At 50.7% G+C, this 24862-nt stretch overlaps 1 protein-coding gene across 1 annotated transcript in view; it reads left to right on the forward strand.

Annotated features, from left to right (window-relative positions):
- DOCK11 (dedicator of cytokinesis 11) overlaps nucleotides 1-24862 on the forward strand; it is a gene marked incomplete at its 5' end in the record, with an annotated part of 83051 nt that overhangs the window by 18846 nt on the left and 39343 nt on the right. The window contains 21 exons of the mRNA XM_019536165.1: nucleotides 1811-1933; nucleotides 2067-2143; nucleotides 2913-3097; nucleotides 3191-3256; nucleotides 3408-3500; nucleotides 3866-3989; nucleotides 4572-4693; nucleotides 5279-5365; nucleotides 6402-6491; nucleotides 8747-8865; nucleotides 9511-9580; nucleotides 9662-9787; nucleotides 10888-10959; nucleotides 11428-11574; nucleotides 12022-12105; nucleotides 12534-12645; nucleotides 14443-14481; nucleotides 16207-16385; nucleotides 19543-19659; nucleotides 23359-23434; nucleotides 23706-23818. Coding sequence (XP_019391710.1) covers nucleotides 1811-1933; nucleotides 2067-2143; nucleotides 2913-3097; nucleotides 3191-3256; nucleotides 3408-3500; nucleotides 3866-3989; nucleotides 4572-4693; nucleotides 5279-5365; nucleotides 6402-6491; nucleotides 8747-8865; nucleotides 9511-9580; nucleotides 9662-9787; nucleotides 10888-10959; nucleotides 11428-11574; nucleotides 12022-12105; nucleotides 12534-12645; nucleotides 14443-14481; nucleotides 16207-16385; nucleotides 19543-19659; nucleotides 23359-23434; nucleotides 23706-23818 — 2221 coding nt within the window. The remainder of the gene's footprint in view (nucleotides 1-1810; nucleotides 1934-2066; nucleotides 2144-2912; nucleotides 3098-3190; nucleotides 3257-3407; nucleotides 3501-3865; nucleotides 3990-4571; nucleotides 4694-5278; nucleotides 5366-6401; nucleotides 6492-8746; nucleotides 8866-9510; nucleotides 9581-9661; nucleotides 9788-10887; nucleotides 10960-11427; nucleotides 11575-12021; nucleotides 12106-12533; nucleotides 12646-14442; nucleotides 14482-16206; nucleotides 16386-19542; nucleotides 19660-23358; nucleotides 23435-23705; nucleotides 23819-24862) is intronic.

The raw sequence follows: 24862 nt of genomic DNA on the forward strand, positions 1-24862 counted from the left end.
CCTTGCCGGGGTCATCTGACCCCGGTGCTCTTTCCTGCCAAGGCAGGGGGTCGGACTAGATGATCTTCCTAGGTCCCTTCCAACTCTAGCTACTATGAAACTATGAAACTATGAAACTATTTGATAGCAGCCTTCACCGCCCTGCAGGGGGGTTACAAAGAGGATGGAGCTGGACTGGTCTTAGTGGGGGCAGGTGACAGGACAAGGAGCAATGGGCTCAAGGTGCAGCAAGGGAAGTTGAGGTTGGATATTAGGAAGAAGTTTCTCACTAGGAGGGTGGTGAAGCACTGGAACAGGTTACCCAGAGAGGTGGTGTCATCTCCATCCTTGGAGGTTTTGAAGACCCAGGTAGACAAAGTCTTGGCTGGGATGATGTAGTTGGGGCTGGTCCTGCTTGGAGCAGGGGGTTGGACTAGATGCAACCTCCTGAGGTCCCTTTGAACCCTCATTTTCTGTGATTCTATGAAATACTAATGGGGAGATGTTTCCAGGCACCCTGCTGCTGACAGCTAACTCTGGGGGCTTGGGTGATCCTTCCCTGGTCGTCTCTCCCAGTATAGCCAGGTCTGCCTCTGAAGCAACCCATCCTGGGGTTTGTCTGTCTGGTCCAGGCTGGGTATCCTGGGGTTTGCCTGTGTGAAGGAAGGATTTTGAGGCCAGCCTTGCCACCGCTGTTCTGTGGGATGTCCTTGGGCTCTGCTCGTGTGAGAAGGGGGTGGCAGCATCAGACTTGGAGCTCCTGGTTCAGACTCCTGAGCAGCGCAGGCCCAAGGCTTCCCCTCCTGCTGTCTCCACAAAATTGGTATTCTCCGGCATGGCTGGAGACTGATCTAATTCCCCTCGTGTGCTGTGGCTGTGGGGAATGGCAGCACTCAGCTCTCAAGCACTGGTGCTCCATGTGCTGGGTGAATGTCACTCTCAGCCTGCTCCCTGGTCTCTCGAAGCCAGTGGAAAGGTGGCTATGACCCATGCAAGCTTGGGGTCCCCGGCACTGCCAGAGGCATGCGTTCGGAGTGGCCTGAGTAGCCTCACAGCCCCCAATGCAGTGCTGAGCATCCTTGGAGCTGCTTCAGTTCAGAGGTGGCTGGCTGGCTTCTCACTGCTGGAGCCCAGAGGGAGTGGGGATGGGACAAGACAGCAGTACATTTGTACGCTGCTCTCTCACCTGTTTGGTGCCCTGGACCTCATCAGCCGCAGACTCCAAATCAACCTTGGCGGAAGCTGCCTCACGGCTCTGGGTGCAGCTGTACTGGGCTTCCCAGAGCTGCAGAAGAGATCCCTCCTGCCTGCACCCACCACCCCCTTCTCTCAGACCCCCAGCCAGACACTGCCATGGGGAGCGGATCAGCAGGGGGGTGCTTGTGAGCTTTGCAGAGCAGCCTGCTGTCTTTCAGGCCCGAGACAGCAAGAGCCCTGGGAAAGCAGGGATTGTAAACAGTTTACCAGTGCCCAGATTGGCAGCTTGTGAAGCAGAGAGCGTCCTCGCTAACCCGGGCACCAGTCCCCACTGGGCAGCTTCCTCAGAGGCTGCTATTTGTTGGTCCTGCATGAGAGGAGCAGAGCGAGAAGCACATGATCACACATGTTCCCAGCTCTGCCAGCTGCAAGGCAGCAAGCCAAGCTTTGCTGTCTTGGCTGTCCCCATGCAGTGCTAGGCATGACGATTCATTTATGTGTGCGCCTGGGCACAAGGATAAATGATAGACCAATGAACTTCCCACCTGCTCAGCTGCATTTGCTGCCTGACATAGCAAATGATTGTCCATGTGTTTGCTATCGCATGTGTGACGGGCCACCTGTTTCTCCCCAGATCGGTTTTCAAGGACTCTCAGGGCACCCTGGATCTCGAAGGGAAATTCTCCCCTCTGTACAAACAAGACAGTGGCAAGCTCTCTAATGAGGATATGTTGAAGCTATTAGCAGAGTATAAGAAGTAAGTTCAAGGAACTGGCATGGAGGCTGAATAGGCAAATGTACATGTGAGATGTTTCTCTCTAAAGCCCCTGGAAGGTGCCCAAATACCAGGCAGTTCACTTTCCAATCTCTCTTCTTTCTTTCCAACACAGGCCAGAGAAGACGAAACTGCAAGTTATCCCAGGCCAGTTAAATATCATAGTTGAATGTGCCCCCCTGGACTCCTCAAGTAAGAAACTCGGACCTGAAAATAACCAGTAGTGGTGCTACTCTTGCGCGCTAACATATTAATGGCATGCTTTGCTGTATTACTAGCCAACAGGAGTATCTGAGCTTGACCATAGGAAATAGGGAGCAAGCAGCTTAGCCCAGCTGACCTTTCTAAATCTTTCTAACGGGTACAGCAAAAAGCTTGAGCTCAATGCAAAATGTGATTGTAAGGACCTTGCACATGAGGTCTTTGTGCTTGTGAGACTCTAAAGATGAACATCTTGTTATTCAATCTGCTGTTGGCAATCGAACTATCATTTTACTTTATTTTCCCAATATATTCTGTGGGGACTTATCTAGCAGCACTCTTATCTGCACCAGTGTGGGAGTCATTGCATGTACGTGGGGAGGAGTACAACCTGGTGCTCTACAGTCTTGTTTTCCAGCTTTAGGAAATCTGTATCTTTGGATATTGTGATTATATAAATAGAATTTCTCTCATGCAAATAATAATACTATTCAGAGAATTATCCTCGTCATCACCCTCTCTTACGTAGGATCCCACCCCCCACCCCATAGATCTCAGAGTGCTTTATGCGGGAGGTCAGGAGCATTAGTCCTGTCTTGCTGGTGGCTAGGAGAGTGGGCCACATCGTCTCCTCTGCCTTGCACACGCAGCCCTGTGGCCTCCATGACTATACAGACAGACTTCCAGCACTGAGCTGCTGCCCGTGGTGTTTCCTGTTCTGTCTGACACATGCTTATTGGAGCTTGTTGTTCCTCACCAGATTGTGTCACTTCATCTTATATCCCCATCAAGCCTTTTGGGAAGAGCTGTGACAGCATCGCCCTTGAGGTGGAAGAGTTTGTCCCAGAAGTGGCCAAGTACTGCTACCCCTTCACAATCTATAAGAACCACCTTTACGTGTACCCCCTGCACCTAAAGTATGACAACCAGAAAACATTTGCAAAGGTGGGTTGCACAGACCTTTGCAACACAGCCTCTCCTCTACTGATACGGTGCTCTCGCCTCTCTACTGACTTTGCCACTCTTTCCACCCCCCAGGCGAGGAATATCGCCATCTGCATCGAGTTCAGGGATTCAGATGAAGCTGATGCCAGAGCCCTCAAGGTGGGTTTGTAATCCAGCGACTGGGAATGGAGTGGCATTCCTGCCTGACAGTCACGCAGCAGGAGAGAGTGGGGTCTAGGGCACGTTCCTTCTCCCCCCTGTTTCATGCAGTGGGCTGGCAGCTTGAGGGTCCATCTCCCTTTCCTTCCAGTGCATTTATGGCAAGCCAGGAGGACAGCTCTTGACAGCCAGCGCCTATGCCATCGTGTTGCATCATAACCAAAGTCCGGAGTTCTATGATGAGGTAAAAACCAAATTGCAAAACAGCTGTCTGGGATTTAATGCAGCTGAGTGTGTCCTCAGCACACCGTTCCTCCCCTAGTTGGATATGAATGGGGGTATTAACTAGCAGCGGTCCTTGCACACAGTGAAACCACTTGCGTTCTGCTGTGAGACGTGCATAGTAGATAGCTTTATCCCTGACAGGCTGTTATCATAGAGTATAAATAACACGCAGGCAGGATGAACATGTTGCACAGTACGGAGCTAAGATGTGTACAGATAGGCTTGTGACGTCGCTCCGGTGCGGGGTGATAGCAGGGTTTGGTAAACAAAATGGCTGAAAATGGGAGCTCAGCCATTAAATTGTCTGCCCTGGTCTCGCTGTAGATAAAAATTGAGCTCCCGATTCACCTCCATCAGAAGCACCATTTGCTTTTCACCTTCTATCACGTCAGCTGTGAAATTAACACCAAGGCCACCACGAAGAAGCAGGACACCGTGGAAACTCCAGGTACGCGGGACGCCTCAAGTCCAGCCACTGGTCCTGAGGGCACGGTGAGGGTGAATGTTCAAGCTGTGAATTCATAGCAAGTGAGCTCCAGGGAAGCAGGCACGGCTCTGTTCTAATGCTCTTGCCCAAGGATAAGGACACAGCCCACTTGGCATGACCTAGAACCCAGTTGTTGAGCATGCAAACCTTTTTGCAGACCCTTCTCCTTGGTCATGAGGCATCCCTCTACTCATATGAGTGAAATCCCACGTGGGCCAGGGCAGGACTGGGGCCTCAGAGTCAGATCCCCGCCCTGCAGAACCCCTCTAAGTGCTGGTGTGCACACAAGTCCTGTTGAAATGGGCAGAGGGAGCTCTTATTGGAGGGTATTCATCCTTGTCCCCCATGCTTACCAAGGCTCATGTGTCCCCTGCAAGCCCTGTGGTCCTGATTGATTTTCATGCAGTCTTCAGTGGCATTGGTATGGCTGCCTGCAGAAATGCTCAGCTCAGGGGTCCCTCAAGACCCCAGTGCCCAGGCCAGCGGGTGTGTGCCAAGCATGTGCTGTAGTGTGAGTTGCTAACCCCCTGGTTGTCTCCGCAGTGGGGTTTGCCTGGCTCCCACTGCTGAAGGACGGACGCGTCATCACCCTGGAGCAGCATTTACCCGTCTCGGCCAACCTCCCTCCTAGCTACCTAAGCCTGGGAGACACAGAGGCACGGAGGGTAAGAGGACCCTGAACCACTGGCTGGAAGTAAAGGAGGAAGCTCGTGTGTTACTTCTCTGAGTCCTGCCTTTGTCTCTGTCCTCACCAGACCTTCTTCCTTCTAGGAAAGCTGCCCCTTGCTGGCAGCATCCCTTTGCACCGCACCAACCCCCTTTGTGTGCTAGAGCCCCCGGAGTTTTACAACAAGGGAGGGGACAAGCCAGGAGTCCCTGGGGACTGCAACCACTCAGTCTGTCTGTCTGCCAGGCCCTTTATTCCATGCCCCTCTTGTCAGTACTCGATGTCAAAGTGTGTCTTTAGCAGCAGGCAGTGTCCTGTTGTGGATGCTACAGGGGCCTGGTGAAGGAGCACGGATCCTAAGCTAAAATCCCAACATGGGGAGAGTGCAAGAATCCATGTTCCCAGAGACATAGCAGCTGCAGGGAGGAGGGGAAGGATTCCTTCTGCCCCACACGGTACCCCTTTAGCTGTGCCATCGTACTCCATCCCCTCAGGCACCTCTTGGCCTTGGAGATTCAGCACATGTTGGTGGGAAGCCCCCTGCTCCCCTGCCACCAAGTCACAGGATGTTTTCTGTTGGCAGCATCCAGCCATCGATGCAAGATGGGTCGATGGGGCCAAGCCACTGTTCAGGATAAAAATCCACCTGGAGTCAACCATTTACACCCAGGTCAGCACATGTCTCACTCATGGCCAGGACAGGAAGAACTTGCTGCAGCCAGGATGGGGACTGATTTGCAGTCACTTGTGTCTGCAGGGCCTGGGGAGGGGACTCGTGCCTGGCAGGGAACCGTGCGTGTCTGTGTAGAAACAACTTGGGGCTCTTTGCTGGGGTCTTCTAGGCATCAGCTCAGTGATCTGAGGAGCCCTGGGCTGGCTGCACTACAGGTGAGGGTGAAACCAGCCACTTAGACAGAAACCAGATGCCCTCTGTGCACCAGAAATCCCACAGCTGTGATGCCATACTGGCCCAGAAGCCCTGGGAATGTCTCACCTGCCTCCCTGCAGCATCTCCCCACGTGCCTCTAGAGCTGCCTGGTCTCCGGGGGTCCCTGGTGGGCTCTGTGCTGCAGCACTGAGACCTGCTGGCATTCAGATTGGTGGCCACCTTGTTCTAGCGTGGGCTTTCTATACCCCTCACATTCAAACGTGGCTTGTGATAAAGGGAGCCACTGTCTCACTGACTTTGCTTCTTCCCTATGCATGCTGTCCTGAAATGCTTTTAACCCAAGGGAGGGAGAAGTACAGAGGCAAAGCAAGAGTCGTGCAGGGAAAGGAGACCTTTTCAGTTACGGTGTTTGGAGGATCAGGCAGGCAGAGGGAAGCTGTTTCTACAGCCAGGGCTGAACAAGGACGGTTGTAAGCCCTCCCCTTGCCCAAATCTGTGGTCCTGGATGGAGAGACTGAGGCAGATGAAGTCAGCGTGAGGGTTTTAATAAACATCCCAAGTAGTTCTGCACTAGTAACTGATGTGATTGGGGATCAGGGTGACAATTGTGCCCCTCAGTGCAACAGGCAGCTGTAGCCTGGGCATCTAGGACTTCAGGAGGGAGCATGGTTGCCCCTTTTAAGACATAAGGGGTTGCTGGGGGAGTTCCCAGGGCTGGGATGTGTTGGGTAGCAAGGCTGTGGAAGCCGCCAGACTTGGGAGGTGGGAGCCAGAAGCGGCAGGTGGATGGACTAAACCTTGCCATCTTCTCTTGTAGGATCTGCATTTACACAAATTCTTCCAGTACTGCCAGCTGGTTCAGGCAGGAGCAAAGGAAGTCCCAGGGGAGCTTCTGAAGTACCTGAAGGTGAGTGGTGTCTTCCCCTGCCCCTTTCTGACAGTCCCTCCTGCCTCCCAGTCGCTGCCTGAGACATGCAGTGGTGTCTCGCTGCTCAGTGAGGCTCTTCTGCGAAGGCTAGTCTGAGACAGCGAAGGGATTATTGATCTTGGTAAATGCTTTGCCGTGTGGGTGTCTGTACTGTGAGGCATTTGCCATCTCTCAGCAGGTCCCCAGCCTGCAAGGGAAATAGGTTTCCCTGGAGCTTGAAGTCAGAGCTAAGCCACATTCATTAAGGTCACTGGTATCTCTAGCTCTCAATGCCATATCACCCCAGGTACCTTGATACCAATGCCTTTCAGCCTGGTGGCCGCATGCTCAAAAATATCTGCACCAAACCTGTGCCCATGCTTTCCTCTCCTTCCCTTGCACGTGTGCCCCTTCTTGTTGGTTCAACAGAAAGGTAGAGATGCCACAAAAAAAGTGCATGCCAAAAACAGCACCCTGCCCTGTCACTGATGCACCCCTCCTTCCATGGAAATCTCTCCTTTTCAGGTGCCATTTCTTGCTCCATAAGCTGTCTTCATTCTGCAGATGCCTTGAGGCCAGGACCTGTCACCATGTGCCTGATGGGGGCTGCCCAAATAACTGGCTTGGCCCAGTTTGACAGCATAATTCAGGGTCAAGGCTTTAGCAGGGACCGTGGAGCCCATGTGATAGTCTTCCTCCCTGCCTAGAGCCCTACAGAAAGTGAGGGGTAAACTCCCAGGGGCATTCCTGGCAGCTGGGACAGACCCCCAGAAACCAGCAGGGAGAGGTGAGCTCCTGCTTTGTGAGACTCCGCTAGGTGCTTGTAAAATCCAGTGTCCTTGTGTGGCTGCTTCTGTGACCTCCACCGTTGCTGCATCCGCCCCCTCTCATCTTGGTGTTCATCCCAGCGGGTCAGGTCGCCTGCTTGCATTTCCCTTTTGCTTTCACAGGGCGTGGACCAAGTGGCGCTTGTGCAGCCTCTGAGCACCCTCTGGTGGCAAAGACAACCACGGCGCCCGTCCCTGCCGTTCTTCTGCTCCCCCGCCCGTTCCCCATCACTCTCTCTAACCCCTGGGGGTTTTCTGACTTGGCAGGTAGACACGGCATTGGCATTGCACTGATATTCTTTTGCATACCTTCACTCCCACACTGCTGTGTTCAATTAAATTTGTTCCCAGGATTGTGTGGTTCGGGTGTGGCATTTGTCTTCCAGGCTGGAATTTGATCAATATGGTTATAATTGCACTTTGATTGCGTTCAGAAAGCTCTTGTGCTTAACCCTGACTCATGCTGTTCCCCTGAAGCTTGAATTAAAGCTGTGGGATTGTCCCCAACTGTTTATGGACAGCTTCCACAGGTCACAGAAGTATTTGATTCCTGTCCTTGATTTCTTTAGTTACTGGCTTTCTTTCCAATGCAGTTCTTTCGGTGCTCATTTCCTTTAAAGCAGGAGAGTGTTTATTGGAACAAGATGTTGTGGGCTTACTTCCTGGAGTTAAATGTTACTGTAAGCAATACAAATAATCATGCCTTTACTAGTCCCAGTGGTGAGCACTTAAAGAGCAATTCCCATGTCCAAGTCACTTCCCAGGCATAATTGAATTCAGCCTCAACCCCTTTTCCCTCTTTGCCAGCTGAGGTAGAGCATGCTGTTCAGGCTCAGAGCCTCTGGAAATCAGGACCCTTTGAATTAAGACTGAATAGAGGCTGAAAAGCCTAATTATGAGCTTGCATTTTTGAAGGTTGGGCCTGAAACTCCATGGCTTTCCCATCCTGTGGCACAGCCAGGTGGAATCATGTCGACACGCGTGGGGCCAGCTCTCAGAAGCCCTCCGGCCCTTTGCATAGCACCCCAGCTAAAGTCATGGGGATCCGGGTTACTGTGCACCAAAGTGACTTGTAAAGATGGGGTTTGGGAATAAGCTGCCAGCTTTCAATTCTCAGGTACCCCCAGGCCCATGTCTGCCCTGGCAGGGATGTCAACAGAGACACTGGAAGTCAGTCAGAACTGTCTGGCATAGCTTCAGGCAGTGTTAGCACACATTGTGTGTGGTTGATGCTGCAGGCTGCAGACAGGCCTCTGTGAGTAGCCAGCTTCTGACTTCCAAATTGTTTTCTCCGAGGAGCCAGAGCCCACGTCCCTTGCTGCTGTTTGTGCCTGAGCTACTGCTGCAGAAATTTCTATGAAACATAAATGCATCTTCACAGCTGTAACGTGTCACACTAAAAGCAGATGTGTCTGCCTTGTGTTGTAGTGCCTGCATGCCATGGAGATCCAGGTGATGATACAGTTTCTACCTGTGATTCTGACACAACTGTTTAGAGTCCTCACCAACGTAACACAGGTGGACGAAGTTGCCGTCACCTGCACCATGTAAGCTCCGGGATTCGTGCATTGGGATGCTGAAGCTGCTGATTGTAATTCAGCCTGCTCCATCATTGATGGAGACAAAAGCACTAGCAACCCTGCTTCTGACCTCTTCCTGTAGGCTTGGAAGCCCAGTGGCTTAGGGAAAGACCCTGCCTTTATTTAAAGGAATCTAAAAATGAAGCCTGAGACCAGGGATTTTGGTTCCCCTACGTCTTTTGCTTTACTCCTTGGCTTTAAGGAGTGATATTAAAAGGCTGGGCACTTCCCTAATGCTGCCGGCTTGGGTTTTTCACCATTGCAGATGAGGCGAATGCTGTTCCAGGGGGCTGAAGGGTGCAGAACTTGATTGTCAGTCCTTGGGCCCACCTTGTCCTTGTCTGATTGCCATGAGAGTCACCCAACTGCTCAGAATTTTCCCCTTCCACCTGGCACCACCTCCTGTATTAGTGTCAGCTTGTTGGCTTGCAGCGAGGAGTCAGGGTTTGGGAAAGCAGGTTCCCCTAGACAGCTTCCCTTTCTGGCACTCCATGGCATTGCTGGGGACACAGGGAAGCCAGCTGGTGCATCAGGAAGACCAGAGGGATTGGGGCCTCCGTGGCCTGTACTGAGCTGATGCCCTTGGGCTGTGGCTGGTCTCTGTTTTGGCAGGGTCCTTCTGCACATTGTGTCTAAGTGCCATGAGGAGGGGCTGGATCATTACCTGCGGTCCTTCATCAAGGTGAGTTGGGATGCGCTCCAGTCTGGTGAGCTCTGTGGCACAAGCCAGCCCCAGGCTTATGCTGTGCCCATTGCTTTGCAGTATGTCTTCCGAGCCGAGAAACCTGGTATCCCTCAGGCCAGGCTGACCCATGAGATCCTGGCCACCGCTATGGCCATGATTCTGAAGCAGTCAGCAGATTTCCTCGCCATGAACAAGCTTCTCAAGGTGAGGGAATAATTGTTCGCTTCCTTTAAACTCGCCTGCAAACAAGAGGAGACAAAAGAGGATTGTAGGAAAGTAGCGCTGGAAGGGACCTCTGGTCTTCCTTGTCATCCAGGAGAGGGAAGTTCTCTGGGAAAGGGAGTTCCCAGCATCTCCCGAACCCAGTTGCAGCCTCTGATTCCCATAGATCAGTTGTCCTTTCAGAGTCATCCTGGGTCTCTGTCCCCACTCACATGAATCCCAGCTGGCCTGTGGGACATGGGGCAGTCCTGATTCATGATGCAGTTCAGCACAGGGGCTTCTCTCAACAGAAGAAGGAGCAATGGTCTCAAGTTGCAGCAAAGGGACTTGAGGTTAGATATTAGGAAAAACTTTCTCGGGAGGATAGTAATAAAGCACTGGAACAGGTTACCCAGAGAGGTGGTGGAGTCTTCATCCTTGGAAGTTTTTAAGACCTGGGTAGACAAAGCCTTGGCTGGGATGATCTAGTTGCTTTGAGCAGAGGGTTGGACAAGATTTGCCCTCCTGAAGTCCCTTCTTATCCTCATTTTCTATGATTCTCGTACTGTAGCCTTCATCCTTTCCTTTGCAGGCTTCTCTTTGTAAGGCACTTGGGGTGTGCTCCTGTCCCCACCAGCTTTGCTTTTCACTTCAGGCAGGTAGCATTTCTACCTGAGCTCTGTAGCATGGGGTCTCTTCTGCACAGGATGCCCCACTGGGTTTGACCTCCCCCTGCACTCCAGCAGGCTTTTCCTGCGTGCCTCTGGGCCATAATATGAGGATGCAGCTCAAACTTACCTGGGCAGGTCTTGCATTCCCGGAGACCCAGTGGTCTCCAGTACTGTGGGACAGTATTTTCTGCTTTGCTGCAGGGCAGGATCTGGGCTGTGGTACAGCCACAGTGAAGCTGAGCCAGCTGCAAAGTGAGCACCTTGCATTTGTGTGGACAATGTGGGCCATGTAGGGGTGATCTTGGCTTGTTGTGTCATCTCCCTGCCACCCCTATTGCTTCCCCAGCCTGTTGCACTGTTACACTTCCCTGTTTAGGCCAGTGGGCTTAGACTTGCTGAGAAATATAATTGCACTCAATTTGTTTATTCTAGTACTCGTGGTTTTTCTTTGAAGCACTGGCAAAGTCCATGGCAATGTACCTCCTGGAAGAAAACAAAATCAAGGTAAGCCTGATAGCACCTGGTGTCCCAGGGCACAAAGCAGTTTCAGCATAATCCTCCCTCATTAGACCTGTTTTGCAGACTTCACCTTCAAAGGTGCAGCAACCTGGCTAAATGCACCCATGACCCAGCCCAATAGCTTTTTTCCTTTCCTTCCTTCTCCTTTCCCCAGTAAATCTCCATCCTTCTTAAAAGCCTTCAGTCCTTTTCTCATGCCAAAGCCAGCCAAATCCCTTTGACTTCCTCTCTTCAGACCACCTCTGCTTCAGTTAATGGAGAGCTCCATTAGCTGCTAGCAGCAGGAAGCTGCTTTTCTTTGGGTAACAGCCATGGGAGGGGAGCAGGATGCACCATTTGCCAGGATGTTATGGCACGGTGTGTGCGTGTGCCCAAGGGAATGTGCCCAAAGACAGGAATGCTTTGGCTCTGAGGGTGTGCAGTAGTGACAGTGCAATTCCTGTTGGATTTCAGCTTCCGAGAGCCCAGCGGTTCCCCGATTCCTACCACCATGCCTTGCAATTGCTACTCTTGGCCCTCATTCCCCATGTGACCATCCGGTACAATGAGATCCCAGAGGAGTCCAGGAATGTCAACTTCAGCTTGGCCAACTTTCTGAAGGTCAGTGCTTCTCTCCTCTCTCCCAGGCAGAGTCAGTGAGACACGCTTGACCCGCGAGAGCAAAGGCGGGCTGATGGGGCTACCCCGAGTCATCCGTGCAGAGTGCATACAGTGAGTAATGCCCTCTCCCAGGCAAACTGTGATTTGAGTGATGTAAGGCAGCAAAGTCTCCCAGGGTTTTTCCTAGGGACTGTTGTCATGCCTGATGACTGAGCCAAGACAAACTCATTTGAATGCTTCTCTTCTCCACTGGCAACCGGAGTGAGATCATCCTATTTACTACAGAGAAGCAAGTTCAGAGGTCACTTGGGATGCAAATAGCAACCCAGAGGAATAGGACTTGGCCATGGGGCAGGACTGCATGACAGGGAAGGGTTAGGGTGGCTGCCCTCTTTTCTGATGGCCTCTTTTCTGATGGTTGCTAACACCGTGCCCTGATTTCTGCAGCGCTGTTTGACATTTATGGACAGAGGATTTGTTTTTATTCTGATCAGCAATTACGTTTCTGGTTTCAGCCCCAAAGACCCAAAGGTGAGTGGTGTCTTCATGGATAGTGGTCTTGGACATATATGTATCCGCATCGGTTTGAGCTTTGCATGGGTTGTTACATGCTGTGACAATCTGCTGCGTAGTTGTAATTACTGCAGTACTGTCCAGAGGCAGGGACATTCCCACCTGCCCCAGAGGCACCAGTGTCATCCTAGATGGTAAAACAGCCCGGGAACAACCAGCGCCTCTGACCTGAGGGGATTCTGAGAAGCTTGGGGGAGTGAAAGTGTGTGTGCACATGTGAGAAAGCATGCAAGCAGGTGGCTACAAGGAGACAGGAGTTCATTGCAATGGGGAGTGACCGGGGGGGAGGAGATAATCCTGTTGGTGACTCTCCAGGAACCCCCATCCCTCAACTCTGGCACTGAATGCCAGTTAGTGGGAACTAACGCCGTGTGTTTCCCACACAGATCCTGGTTGAGTACAAGTTCGAATTCCTGCAGACCGTGTGCAATCATGAGCATTACATTCCTCTGAACTTACCCATGACCTTTGCCAAAGCCAGGTTTCACCGAGTCCAAGGTACATCCCATTTGGGTGGGACTGGCCAGCGATCTTTGGGACTGGCGGCTTGTGCACTAGGGGAATCTGGGGTCTATGGTGAGGTCCTTTGCAGAGCCCAGTGGGGGAACAGTAGAGCCCCAATGCTTTTCTGTATGCACCAAGTAGGCTCCCATCAGCTGACTGCTTAACTTAACACACATCACTGCCTAAGCTGCAGCTGGCCCTATTTCATGGGGACAGTTCAGCAAATAAGTGTACAGTACAATCCTCCTCCCTTCCCACAACCTGCCCAGTTCCAGAGCAGTCATTGAGGGCATGGGAGACTCAGGCATGCTTGCTGTGTGGCTCCCAGCCATGAGGTGTGTAGCAGCACTTCCAGCCTGCACTGGAGAGCTGTGAGGATGCCTTGAGTGAGGTATGAAGTGCTGGGGTGCTTGGGATGGCAGCCAGTTGCCTATGCAGAGAGATCCCGGGGTTTCTGCACCTATTGAGATCTCTTTGCTGGATTTCCTGCTCGTGTAGTGAGTAGGAGTTTTGGCCACACTCGAGACTTATCTGTGCTCCAGACTCCCTCAAGATCCCTTTCTAGTCCGATTGCAGAAGGGAGGGTAACACTTCACTTGCTCACGCATGTTACTGACTGCTCCAAGCTGCCTGGGCAGGGCACTGAGCTCTGGGGCACTTGTTTTAAAACAGCCTGTCTGTCTGGCATAGGGAAACAGCATGCCCAGCTTGGGGGACAACCACATGATACAGACAGCCATGTCTTTTTGCCGCTGCTTCTTCACATAATAACACAGGGATGCACTGATTTTGCTAACCTGCACCTCTGTCCTTGCAGTGTTTGGACTGAGAGCACCCCTCACCTCCCATCATGTATCTATGAAATCTATGAAATCTCACTGCACCGTGTGTCTCATGTTTAAAAATGGGCCTATGTTAAGACGTAATAAAACTCCCGGCCTAGTTGCATGCTGGATGCACACTCCGGGTAATGTAATCTAGGATCAGAGCCCCCTCCTGAACTGTGTGCACACACTCATACACATGTATGCAATGAAAGGGACAAGTCTGGTGTTCCACCTGCCACTGTCAAGGCGCATAGCCGAGAAGGTCTGCAGTGGCGTGGTGGGACCTTACATGTAGGTTCAGAGGCACATGGGGTAGCCTGGAGCAAGGGAAGAGATTCCTCACACAGCCCCCATTAGCATTTTGCTCCTGCCAGGAGAAGGACCAGTTGCTAGGACCAGAACTGGGCTGGGAGGTGTGTGAGGACTTGGTGTAGGGCAATTCTTCTGTTGCAGAGAGCTCAGAAAGTGCATGACACGTAAGAAGACTTGGTGTACTCTGGGTTCCTCTTTGTCATCTCCAGGTTTCTCTTCAAGTCACAGGCATCCCCCAGAGTGCCATGGCTGACTGCTGGTGAATCACCGGTGTAGACAGGCATCCTTTGTGTGTGCGCTTAGAGACACAGGCCATGCTGGCTTCCTGTACAACACTGGTTTGTCTCCCAGGCATCTTCAAGCAGCTTCTCTTCTGTTCCCTAAGCAGGGATTATACAAAGCTGGTTTTCCTGTGCATTCCTGCTGCTGCTTGTAGCTTTTCTGGAAGACACGTGTCTCATTAGCAGCTAGAAGTTGGCACCGTCCCCCCAGTCAGAGTTAGCAGCAGATAGTTGTTCCTGCAGTTCAGCAGCAATCAGACAAACCAGACAAACTTGCTCTTAAATGATGGTTCCAGCTCAAGACCAAGCTGAATCCTGTTTATTTTTGCTATGTTTTTGTTTGTCCCTTTTCTTTTTCACTCATGAATTAGATTTTTTTTCATTTGCTGTGGATCGGTTCACTTCAGTAGGTACGTTCTGCTGGGCTCGTTGAATCCTCTAATGCCAAAGCAAATACGCGCTGGCTCAGATCTGCTGGCTTGAACACAATTAACTGCAGCAATAACCCCTGGGATGTGATAGATGCAGAGCTTTGCTAAGCAACTAGCCCTCAGAATGGGAAAACGCTCCAGCTTCAGTTCTCCTTCCTCCTAATCACATAGTAACACTCAGTAATGGCACACTCAAGAATGGCTGCATATGGCTCTAAGAACCAGCAGAACCAAAAGTACCTGCAATGTCTGTAAACTCATGGCCCATGGAAAGTGTGAGCAGGGGTTTCCAAGCAGTGTGAATGCTCTGGGCTGAAGCAGGTCATGAAGGAAGGTTAGCACTTCCAGGGTTTCAGAAAGGTAGCTGCACCAGATACACGGGGGCTGTTCCCTTGCAGGCTTTTGGGCCACGCAGGCATGTCTGCAGGGATCCTTGGGCCATGTGAGTATCTACTGAGCCATCCAGGAGGTAATGAGAACCTGGCCAGCAAGCCAAGAGTAGCTTTCACCTTGCTAGCACAGGTAACAATGGCAGGGAAGAGGCTGCAAGATAAGCCAGAATGAGACAGCAAATGGAGTGCCTGAGCTCTCATCTGTATAGGTGCTGGGTCTTCCCTCCTGCTGGATTGCAGCAAGCCTGAAGGGGCCCTGACCTTTTGCAAGTGCCTCCTACATTGCCACGGGTGTCAGAGGAGAGTGTAACGAGATGAATGAAGCCACCTTGGGTGATGAGGCACTGTGTCGTGCTGCCCCTCCATGCTGGTGCTACAAGAGGCAGATAAGAGACCTTTGCAGCTCCTGGGAAGCAGGCCCCTAGCATCCTACGCAGCTCCCCCACTCCTTGTGGGAGCACTGAAAACCCTGCCTGTATAACCCAGCAGGGGATGGGAGGTTCACGGTGCAGCCTCTGTACTCCCTACTTGCCCTTAAGCTGCAGGAAGAACTGGGCTCATGTGTGAAGGTGAAAGAGGCCATCTCTGTGTCGGGACCTACCTGCAGGGGGGCTGCAAAGAGGTTGGAGCTGAACTGTTCTCAGTGGGGGCAGATGGCAGAACAAGGAGCAATGGGCTCAAGCTGCAGCAAGGGAAGTTGAGGTTGGATATTAGGAAAAACTCTCTCACTAAGAGGGTGGTGTAGCACTGTAACAGGTTGCCGAGAGAGGTGGGGGAGTCTCCATCCTTGGAGGTTTTGAAGACCTGGTTTGACAAAGCCTTGCCTGGAATGATGTAGTTGGGATTGGTCCTCCTTTGAGCAGGGGGTTGGGCTAGATGTGACCTCCTGAGCTCCCTTCCAGCCCAAATTGTCTATGTGTTTATGACCTGGGAAAGTTATAATCCTGCTTCTTGCTATGCAAAGTCATGGTGGGTACAAGATAAACCAGGGTGACCTGGCTTACTGCACAAGTTCCTTTCCAAGCAAATGCTTCTGCTGAGCCTAAGTAGGAAGATTTAGCAGGTGACTCTGTCCTTGAGTGGGGTTGAAGAACATAGGGTGTGTTCAGTCTTCAGAAAGGCCCAGCATGGCATAACGATGACAGAAATGCCCCGGCGTGCTCTTAGTCGTGGGATCACGTGTGTAGAGGTGGTCCATCTTGAGCAGGGGAGATGGGCTAGCAGGGTGACTGATGATGTGACAAATGTATTTTCCTTTTCTGAAGTAGCCGAAGGAGCAGTTTGGTTTCAGCTATCTCACTGTTTGTTGCAGATGTCAGTCTGGAGTACAGCTTAACTGATGAATATTGCCGGAATCACTTCCTGGTGGGGATGCTTCTCAGGGAGACGGCGGCTGCCCTGCAGGACAACTATGACATCAGATATACAGCCATCACTGTCCTAAAGAGCCTCATGATAAAGCATGCCTTTGACAACAGATACCAGCACAAGGTCAGGCCTGGTTGCACTGGGGATTCAGGATAATCTTGCACTGATGCCAGGGTCCAGCACAGACTTGAGTGCTTTGCTCAGTGCATTAATATTGTTCTATTGCATTTTAAAGAATCTATAAGTAACTGCTGGGAACTGGGTTTTGTTAGGGGCAATTTATATTGGAAGTTGTGGAACCATTGGTTTGTGTCTCCCATCAGGTTTATCCCATCAGGTTTAGCATTAAGGTAAAAGAGACCCTGATGCGATTAAATGCTTTAGTGTGTTATTAAGCAATAGGTAACCTAAAGCTAAGTCCATATTTAAATGTTTTGCTGGTTGATGCCTTAAATTAATAGCTTGGATTTCATATGCTGCAAGCTGCAGAGAGAACAGGTCTCTATTAGCCGTGAGCTTGATGGTTTGCTAACTATTTGGTCCCAGTCTCAAGTTCAAATACTTGCAGTGAGGTTTGGCACAAAATGCCCATGCTGTGTTTATGCTGCTTCTCTTCCCCCAGGACATTGGTGATCAAGTGTTTTTTCATCTTGGAAACATCCTTCCTGTCTGAATCATTTCTTGTAGTTGTCTTTCAGGACCCTGGGTTTCTGCCGGTAGAGATGTTCCTTCTCCTTTTAAAAGTCAGCCAGATGATCAGCATCTGGATCTTCAAAAAAAAGAAAGCTTAGGTCTTTGCAGAGGCCTGAGTGCCAGAACTCAGTGTACATGCTAGGAGGAGCAGCTAGGAGGATATGTCATCTTTCACAGGGCTTGGACGGCCAAGTGGGACGTACTTTTGCCACTAAAGCTGACTTCCATCAGTGGTCTGAGCATGACACCTAATTTTGTCCATGCTCTCCAGGAGATTTGTGGGTTTTCTGCTAAATGCTGCCTCCCTTAAGAGGGCTGTTACGATGGGAAGGCAGGGTGCTCAAACTGGCTTCAGGGAGAAACTATATTTCCTGTGTGAATGCAGGCAGAGAGAGCTGGGTGGGCACGAACAGGATGAGAGTGGCTTGAGTGTGCTGTGAGGGGGTGATGGATGGGTGAGGAGAGGGATTGGGGCCGCTGAGGTTGGGGGAATTACAAGGGATGGGGGGGGAGACTCTTCCCCTCTGCATCCTCCCCTCACACCAGGATCCTGAGTCCCTCTCCTGAGTCCTCTCACATGGGCCTAGGAGACCTGGGCCCCTGGTGTGAGCACATCTTCTCTAGACAGTCACCATTTGCTGTCACTGCAGCTGCTGAGTGGGGCAGGTTGTCTCCTTCCTCAGCAATGTGCAGCAGAGACCCTAGCTCTAGTTTAGCAGAGGTTTTGACTCTAGGCCTGTCAGGAGGCCCTGAACCACTTCAACACGGGCTTCCTCAGGTCCTGTTGGAAGGGCGTTTGCAGGGCTGAGCAAGCCCGCCGGCTCCACTGATCTTGAGAGACAATCCCCTCCCTGGGGGAAAGTGCCAGAGGGAGAAAGTGTCCTGGGAACTGGCCAGCCAGGGGAGCTGGACCACTGCTGACAGGGGCTGTCAGCCACGTGGCTGATGAGAAATGAGCTGTACCCATGCTCAGCACAGCAAATACTCATGCAAAGGGCAGGGCAGGAGTGGTAGGGTGCCAGCCCCGCAGGAACACCTTCTGAGATGCCTTTGTGTATGTGGTTTCACGCTCTCACCATCTTGAGCTGCCTGAAAACAAGAACAAATTCTCTCCCAGAACAAGTTCTCTCCCACTCCCAAGAGGCTTGTTGTGTTGCTGTGGAGTGTGCCATATGGAGTGACTGTTTAAGAGTTCAGCGTGAATTGCAGGGGGAGAGGTGGGTGGGGGAAGAGAGCGATCCACTGTGAAATGCTGCAGGACCTGGCCAAACCCAATTGCCCTCCATGAAACATGTCATATGCTCCATTTAAAGCATAGCACAAACGACCTGCCAAGACGTTCTGCGTTTTACAAGTAACATCTTTGGGGCTGAATCACCAGTTTTGCAGCTTGTTATCTGGTGGTAACAGAATATGTGGCACATTACAATTTATCACATGACTGATACATTAATCCTGAGATAAATGTCATGTCTGTCAGAGGCCCCTAGCACGTATCACTCCCAAATCCCCTCTGGGGAAAGCAGCGTTGGAAATATGGTTTTCAAAACTGTATAGGGAAGAGCTTATAGTGTATGTGTGCAGAGAGGCTTCCTGGGAAGGTTTCTAGGCAGCTGGTTTTCATGCCACTTTGTGACCGTGTGGGATATGCAGTATCTGAGCTACATTGGCTGAGGTATGTACAGGCCCTGCTCTAGGGAAATGGCTGAGGAAAGTCAACAGTTGTCTTCCTATTTAGATTTTTAATCATGAGGAAGTGCAGTAATTCAGGTGGTGTGCAAACTGCCTTGGAGAGGAAAGGAATTTCCATCTGGAAATGCCTGCAGGGAGCAAGGGGAAACGGGACAGACAAGCCAGAGTCTCTGAATGTTTTTTGACCTGCTTGAGTCAGTAAAAAGCTTTGGGTTCGTTTTGGCCTGTTCATCCATCTCTCACCTGTCCATTCGTTCTGAAGCACCTAAAATCTTAAAACCAAAAGTCATTTGGGATGAGGAAATGAAGCTTTTTCCTTGTGGAAGACGCTGATTTCAGAAGTTTCTGATGATTTTTCAAGCAAGCAATTCAGCTAGGCCAGCTGTTCCCCCCAAACACTTTCACTGGCAGACATTGTGTGCGCAAAGTCCTGACCGGGCCTTAGCTTTGTTACAAGATAAAGAAGCAACGGCCACCACTTGTTAATCCCAGCAGGACTGGCTGTGTGCAACATGCTCTGGAAAAGCAGGCTGCTTTCTTGGAGGAAAAGTACCCTGGGACTTCAGGTGCTTTTCCATGGCTCCAGAGATGTGGATTCAGTTCCTGACTCTGCTTGTTTTCCTGGAAGGCTGGACAGGCCACTTTTTACACCCTGGCTCACACTCCACAGCACAGGGACAGTACAATTCTCCTAACTCACAGGGAGGTTGTGAGGACTTCACAAGTTTTTCTAGGCTATTGAAACCAGCAGGGATCACCCTTGAGAGTAATCCAGTAAGAGTATCTGTGGAAGAGCTGTAGCTAGGTTGGTGGGTGCATAGGGTTGGGAGATGCTGGGGGGATTTGAAAGCTCTGGCTGTTTCTTCAACACCTACGGTCATTCATTTTCTTTCAGAACCAGCAGGCAAAAATTGCCCAGCTGTATCTGCCACTGGTGGGATTGCTCTTAGAGAATATCCCGCGGGTGGCTAGCCAGGACACACTGTACTCGTGCGCAGCTATGTCTCCTTCGGTGAGTAACATGGCAGGATTTAGGATCTACCTTCTCCTTCACACAGCAAGCCCAGTAACCCTGCATGCAGGCAGCAGATGGCTCAGTTTGGCTTTAGAAATAAAGAATCGTGCTCTCTCCCACATCCCTGGGTTTTGGTCTTGTTCATTTAATTCATTTCACTTTCTCTTTTAGCTCCTAATATGGATCTGTTCTGCTAGCTGACATGCGTTGGGAGGGTAGGAAAGTTGGGCTGGAAGGGACCACGTGAAGTTACCTCGTCCAGCCCCCTGCTCAAGGCAGGATCGTAGAACCATAGACAATTCAGGCTGGAAGGGAGCTCAGGAGGTCACATCTAGTCCAACCCCCTGCTCCAAGCACGGCCAGCCCCAACTACATCATCCCAGACAAGGCTTTGTCTACCCAGGTCTTCAAAACTTCCAAGGATGGTACGTCCACCACCTCTGTGGGTAACCTGTTCCAGTGTTTTACTACCCTCCTGGTGAGAACATTCTTCTTAATATCTAACCTCAACTTCCCTTGCTGCAGCCTGAGCCCATTGCTCCTTGTCCTGTCATCTGCCCCCACTGAGACCAGCCCAGCTCCATACTCTTTGCAGCCACCCTGCAGGGAGGTGAAGGCTGCTATCAAATCCCCCCTCAGTCCTCTCTTCTCCAGACTAAATCAGCCCAGTTCCCTCAGCCTCTTCTCACCAGTCCTGTCCCCCCAGACCCCAAACCATTTTCGTTGCCCTCTGCTGGACTCTCTCCAATGTGTCCAATGGACCTTTCTGTAGTGGGGGGCCCAAAACTGGACACACTCTAGATGTGTACTGTTCTCTAGATGTGGCCTCACCAGTGCCCAGCTGAGGGGAAGAATCACTTCCTTTGACCCGCTGACAACACACCTACCAGTGCAGCCCAGGATGCCATTAGCTTTCTTGGCACCAATGGCACACTGCTGGCTCCTGTTCCTCCTCTTGTCCTGTCACCCCAGGTCCTTTTCTACAGAGCTGCTTCCCAACCAGTCACTCCCAGCCTGTACCAGTGCATGGGATTGTTCCCTCCTAAGTGCAGGACTTGCATTAGCCCTTGTTTAACCTCATAAGATTTTTTTGGGGCCAATCCCCCAATTTGTCTGGGTCACACTGAATCCTAGCCCTATCCTCCAGTGTATCTACTATTCCCCCCCCCACAGCTTGGTGTTACCCACAAACTTTCTGAGGGTGCACTCTATGCCAGGTCGCTGAAGATCTTGAACAAAACCGGCCCTAGGACTTACTGCTGAGGCACTCCACTTAATACCAGCTGCCAACTAGACATCAAGCCATTGATTACTACTCTCTTAGCCCGATGCTCCGGCCAGTTTTCTATCTCCCTTGCAGTCCATTCATCCAGCCCATACTTCCTTAGCTTCCTGCGAGAATGTTGTGGGAGATCGTATCAAAAGCCTTGCTAAAATCAAGGGACACCATGTACACCTGTGTCCCGCATCCGCAGAGCCAGTCACCTCGTCATGGAGGCAATCAGGTTGGTCAGGCATGACCTGCCCTTGGTGGATCCATGCTTCCTGTTCCTGATCACTTTCTTCTCCTCCAAGTCCTTAGAAATGGATTCCTTGAGGATCTGCTCCATGATTTTTCCAGGGACTGAGGTGAGGCTGACTGGTCTGTAGTTCCCTGGATCCTCCTTTTCCTTTTCTTAAACACGGGCACTATGTGTGCCCTTTCCCGGTCATCCGGCACCTCTCCTGATCGCCATGACTTTTCAACGATGATGGCCAGTGGCTCTGCAATCACATCAGCCAACTCCCTCAGCACCCTTGGGTGCATCCCATGCGGCCCCAGGGACTTGTACACGTCCAGCTTTACTAAATAGTCCCTAACCTGTTCTTTCACCACTGAGGGCTGCTCACCTCCTCCCCAAACAGCGCTGCCCAATGCAGTAGTCTAGGAGCTGAGCTTGCCTGTGAAGACTGAAGCAAAAAAGGCACTTCAGCCTTTTCTGCATCCTCTGCCCCATTCAGGAAGGGACCCACATTTTCCCTGATCCTCCTCTTGCTACCAACATACCTGTAGAAACTCTTCTTGTTCCCCTTCACATCCCTGGCTAGCTGCAACTCCACAACTGTATCTTGACCTTCCTGACTTCATCCCCGCATGCCCGAGCAATGCTCTTATATTCTTCCCTAGTTGTTTGTGCAAGTTTCCACTTCTTATAAGCTTCCTTTTTGTGACTTAGTTACTGAAGAGTTTCCTGCTAAGCCAAGCTGGTCTTCTGCTGTACTTGCTAGTCTTCCTGTGCATCAGCCTGGTTTGTTCCTGCACTCTCACTTAGGCTTCTTTGAAGTACAGCCAGCTCTCCTGGACTCCTCTCCCCCTCAGACTGGCTTCCCGGGGGATCCTGCTCATGAGTCCCTTGAGTAAGTCAAAGTCTGCTTTTCTGACGCCCGGGGTCCTTACTCTGCTGCTCTCCATCCTTCTTTCCTCGGGATCCTGAACTTAATCATCTCATGGTTGCTACTGCCCAAATTGCCATCTACTAGTACATTCCCCACCAATTCTTCCCTGTCTGTGAGCAGCGAGTCAAGTAGAGCGTGGCTCCTAGTTGGCCACCCCGATCATTCCCAACTAAACCAAACCTCCAAGTGTGGCTGCTTTTAAAAATGTCTGGGAATGGAGATTCCACAACTTTTCTCAGAAGCCTGTGCCAGTGCTTCTCTAGATGTCTGTTACAATGCCTGAACACCCACAGAGTCAGCAAGTTCTTTCCAATCTCCAACCATAATTTTCTTCAGATTAAACAACCTTTCCTTGTAAGTCTTGCTTTCCAGGCCCCTAATCATTTCTCACTCTCTACTGGACTCTTTCCAGTCTGTTCAAATCCTTCTTGAAGTGTGGAGCACAGGACTAGACGCTGTACTGCAGATGAGGCCTCCCCAGTACTGAATGGAGTGGCAGAATCACATCCCTTGATTTGGAAATGACACTCCTGTGTGCCGCTGGCTTTTTTGCAACAAGAGCACACCATTGGCTCGTACGCAGCTTGTGGTAACCTCAGATCCTTTTCTGCAGTATTGCAGCCTACCCACTCATTCCTTAGTCTGTATTTGTGCATGCAGTTATTCTGTCCCAAGCTCAGGACTTTGCATTTGTCCTTGTTAAATCTCATCTGATTGATTGCAGACCATTTTCCAGTCTATCCAGGACATTCTGGATCCTGGCCCTCTCCTACATACAATATTGCCAATTGAGGCAAGGCTGTTAGCGACATGTCGTAGTGCATTTGTTTTTGGCCATGCATACATTTACAATAGGGACTGCCTATGTATACATGAGATCAGAATTTGGACTGTTATCAAACTGTCTCGCAAATTGTACCTGCCTGTTTGTGCAGGGCAAGGAAATTCCTTTCTGAGAGACAAGTAAAGTATGGGATTTCAGAGCCAGTTAGACTTCTTCCACATTGTAAAATGTCCTAAAACTTGTATGAAAATGGGGAGAAAAAATGGACAATGAGTTTATAAAACAGCTTTGCTGTCCTTTAGTCAAGTCTGCTAGTTTTTCATCATCCTTCTCTTCGTGGAAAAAATAAGGGAACAGATTCTCTTTTTCCATGCTTTTGCAAAGGCATTTTACGTGGCTTTTTTATGTGGTTGATTTTTCTAGTTTTACCAAATGACAAAGCTATTCAGTTGCACATGGCTCCTCTTGCTTTGCAGGCCTCCAGGGATGACTTTGTGTGTAATTTCACCTCCCCATCCAACAGATCGAGTCTGATTGCAGATAAAGATACAGGTAAGTGTTTTGTTTGAAGTGCTAATTAAAGACTCACTGGAGCTTCACAGAACTGTGGCATAAAACAGGAGCACCCCTTTTGTCAAGTAGCCTTGCAAAGTTTTGTACTGTTTTCTCCATGAAAAACCAGTTCTGAATTAATCATTGTGCCAGTTGCAGTGCTCACACTTGCTATTTATTTCCTTGGTAAATCATATCTAATGAACTGTTTTACTATGGTGTGTAAGAGCTGACTTGGCCATTGTGGCCTTGTTCTTTTCTTTCCCTGTAGCCTATGGTGCAGCACTGCAGAATGGCCACGTCCTGAAAAGGGAGGACTCCAAGGCATCGCTAAACTCAGAAGGGGCAGCGGGTTCTCCTGATCAGTGTCACGCTGGCGAAAATGTAATGCACCGGGATGGCAGAGCACAAAGCTTCCTGCACATTCAGGCTGCCTTTGAGACCTCACTCCTGCCTGCCCTTTGACAGATACGTGTTGGATAGACACCTTGCTGGGTCTCAGCATTTGATCTCAGCAGTATTCCTGCCCAGAACAGGGGGGTTAGACTTGATTATCTTTCAAGGTCCCTTCCAGCCCTTAATTTCTTTTTCTATGATTTCTATGTTGTTGCCTAAGAAATGGACCAGACCCTTTGGGTTTGATAGGGGAAGTCAGGATGGATGAGCTCATGCTCCCTTTTCACCTTAAATCTCCCAAACTCAAATCTACCTACTGTGAATGACTTGTTAAAAGCCGAAGGGGAGCAATTGGGACGGCGTGCACTCCTGGACTGTCTCCCTGCTAGGTGCTGCCACATCTGCACGCACCTGTTACATGCATGGCCAAGCATGTCCTGGTGAGTTTTGTATGCAGAGTGATGGCAGAGCACCATGGCACAGGAAGCAACCGCTGGAAGGAAGGCGGGGTCCAGAGGATGCAGCTGTGGAAAAAGCAACTCTAAGCAGCCATAACATTGGTCTGCAAAGATAGCGGTAGCCAAACAATCCAGAAAGGAATCTCTTGTGGACGTGCCTTCCCTGAGGCTTTCACATGCATGTCTCAGCCCTGCCTTTCCTAAAAGTAGCTGATTTCTACAGGTCACTGAGGCAGGCATGGAATTTCTTCTGCTCTTTTAAAAGTATTGCTCTTTTAGCTAGAAAGGTGATGGGAGGACGCTCTCGTAGCTGGCCCCAATATGTTTAGAAGGGAGCCCATAGGGCTGCAAGGGGGAACTTGCCAAGGTGCCAGGGGCATCACCAAATGGCCATACAGCCCTGCTTCTGCCACGTGCTCCAACATTGAGCCAGTTGCGTGCCAGACACAACACAGACACTGCATCCCTTGGGAGGCAGTTCCTGCAGTTTCATAGATTTCATAGACATTAGGGCTGGAAGGGACCTTGGAAGATCACTGAGTCCAGCCCCCTGCCCCAGGGGCAGGAAGTCAGC

The sequence above is a fragment of the Crocodylus porosus genome, unplaced genomic scaffold (genome assembly GCF_001723895.1).
Source record: "Crocodylus porosus isolate Cpor-Errol unplaced genomic scaffold, CroPor_comp1, whole genome shotgun sequence".
Lineage (NCBI taxonomy): Eukaryota > Metazoa > Chordata > Crocodylia > Crocodylidae > Crocodylus > Crocodylus porosus.